This window comes from Myotis davidii, unplaced genomic scaffold, assembly GCF_000327345.1.
Source record: "Myotis davidii unplaced genomic scaffold, ASM32734v1 scaffold317, whole genome shotgun sequence".
NCBI lineage: Eukaryota > Metazoa > Chordata > Mammalia > Chiroptera > Vespertilionidae > Myotis > Myotis davidii.
This window is the reverse complement of record NW_006288994.1, coordinates 267,886-270,552: the sequence shown is the minus strand read 5'-3', so window position 1 is coordinate 270,552 and position 2,667 is coordinate 267,886. Positions and strand designations below refer to the sequence as shown.

General features: G+C 41.7%; 1 protein-coding gene across 1 annotated transcript in view; it reads left to right on the top strand.

Moving 5' to 3' along the window:
• TMEM67 (transmembrane protein 67) overlaps positions 1 to 2,667 on the top strand; it is a gene marked incomplete at its 5' end in the record, with an annotated part of 32,161 nt that overhangs the window by 7,001 nt on the left and 22,493 nt on the right. The window contains one exon of the mRNA XM_015562293.1: positions 1,843 to 2,009. Within this exon, the coding sequence (XP_015417779.1) occupies positions 1,843 to 2,009 (167 nt within the window). The remainder of the gene's footprint in view (positions 1 to 1,842; positions 2,010 to 2,667) is intronic.

The window sequence follows — 2,667 nt, the reverse complement described above, 5'->3', positions numbered from 1 at the left end:
TTCTCTACTTTGGCTCATTCCTTTTTCAGCGAATCTCAGACTGTTTAGGCTGAAAGGTCCATTGTAGGTCATGTAAAGAATGCAGTGTAATTTAGTTAGGAGCACCAGAGACTAGATTCCAACTCTAGGTTTACCAGTCATCTGCTTTGTATCTTTGGATTTAGTTAACGTTTCTAAACTTCAGTTTCATTGTCTGGAAATGGGGCATAATAATAACACCTACCTCACAGTGCCTGTACATGGTAGTCACTGGAGAAATGAGGATTATTCATGTCCAGCCAGGTTCTTTATTTATAGATGAGGGCATGGTGGCATAGAGTTAGAGCTTTTGCAACAGATCCTAGTGATGCCAGCATCTGGGATAGAAAATGGGAAGTATGAATGAATTGGAACTGAAAAGGTCACAAATCCAAGAGAATAGGAGTTAGATGACTGACTGGGAGTTAGTTATAAGCATGGAGGATACCCAGTATGCCAGCAGAAGCGTGGGGCAAGAGGAAGCTGCCAATGGGCCTCCACCAGAAGTGAGGGACCACAGGGGTGTTTTCCCAAACACACTGCTCTCGAGGCGCCATGAAATGATGCAGGAGGGAGAGCCTGGAGGCAGAAGGACTCCACAGCCTCAGACATCAGCCCCGATCCTACCAGCAGGCCTCTAGTATTAAATAGGAGTTTAATTCCCAAGGGATACCTTGGAGTTCTTTCTAATCTCTCATTTTGAAGGTAGTGAAACCTTATTTAAAAAAAAAATACATTTTATTGATATATATACATATATGTGTATATATATATGTGTGTGTGTGTGTGTATATATATATATATAGAGAGAGAGAGAGAGAGAGAGAGAGAGAGAGAGAGAGAGAGAGAGAGAGAGAGAGGAGTACTGTCTTGAGAAACATCGATTGTCTGCCTCTGGTACACCCCCTGCTGGGGATGGAATTGGCAACCTAGGCATGTTCCCTGACCAGTGCATAGGACAACGCTCTAACCACACCGACCAGGGCTAGAATTAATTCTTATATTCCCATTAGAATCTATGTTTTTAATCACATTGAGGAAGTCATGTTAGTATTTTTGCATTCAACAATATGCATATTAACATCTTCCTAACATTGTAGCATTAAGGAATTTTTGAAGCCAGGCTCATGGCTGGCAAGCACAGTGGCAGTGGCGGGAGTCTCTCCCACCTCCGATGCAGGGCTAAGGAGCAGTGAGCCGAGTGGTAAGTAGCCTGCCGCTAAGGAGCAGCAAGCTGAGCATAAGAGTGAGGGATCCCAGATTGCGAGAGGGCGCAGGCCAGGCTGAGGGACCCTCCCCCCACCCAAGTGCACAAATTTCGTGCACTGGGCCTCTAGTTGTATATTTGTATATAATTTTGAAGAATTACACTTTTTTCCCCCTCAGATCACAAAAGTTTTCTAAGTAGATTTTTCTCTTTGACTATTAGAAGAATAAATCCTTTCTAGTGGATTGAATGAGAATATATAAAGAAAATCTTATTAATTTTATATCTTGTTATATAAGATTGAATGAATGTCTCTAAGCTTATTCATCTGAAACTGATTCATACAGTCATTTAGTAAATGTTTATTGATGACCCACTCTGTTCCCAGCCCTGTTCTGAAATCAGGTTATGTATTTCAGAAAAAGACATTTTAAAATGTCAGGTGATGCTAAGTGCTATGAAGACAAATAAATCAGGATAAAGCATGTTGAGAATGGAAGAGGGTGCTATTTTATATAGGGTGACCAGGACAGGCATCTTTGAAAAGGTGATATTTGAGTGGAGATCTGAAGGAAGTGAGAGTGAACCACGTAAAGTGAAGAATGTTCTGTGCAAAGATCATGCAGATATCGAGGTCCCAAAGCAGGAGTTACCTGGCTTGTTCATGCTTAAGATACAGGAAAGAGGCTGGAGTGGCAGGAGCAGAGAGCAGGGGAAGTGGAGAAGTGAGTTCAGGGATGATAGGCATGGCTGTGGCAAGGATCTGGGGTTTACTGTAGGGGAGGTAAGGATTTCCTGCAAAGGAAGACATGCTTGAACGTCAGGTTTTAAAAGGACCACTATAGCATGGAGAGCAGATTTTGTTGGGACAAGGACAGAAGCTGGGAGACCAGTTAGGAGAGTATTAGGGTAATCTGAGTAAGGGACAAGGATGGTACTGTGGAAATGATATACTTCTGCTTATATATTGGAGATTGAGCCGACATGATTTACTAATGAGTTGGATATGAGAAGGGAGAAAAGATCACTCTAGTGTTTTGACTTGAATAACTGTAAAAATGGGGTTTCCTTTTTCTGATGGGGAAAACTGAGAAAGAAGTTTGAGGGGCTCAACAAATGATCTCATTTTATTATTTATAATTACGAAGTACTTCCAAACACAGACCAGGGCTCTATGCCACTTCCCCAGCACTTCACCGGTCCCAGTTCTCACCTCCAGCTTTTTGACTTTGTGGAATGAAGTAACAGATTATTCCTTCCCCTATCCCTGCCCCCTATTCAACAGGCTTGAAAGGAGGTTGTCACTCGCACTGCCCCTCAATTCTGAAACAATAGATTTTGTGCCAAAAAACAACACAAAATCTGGTTCATTTATTTTAGTTGTGTTCAGTCATAGAGACACTTGGATTAATTTTGCTTCAAAATTAAGATAACTGAATTGA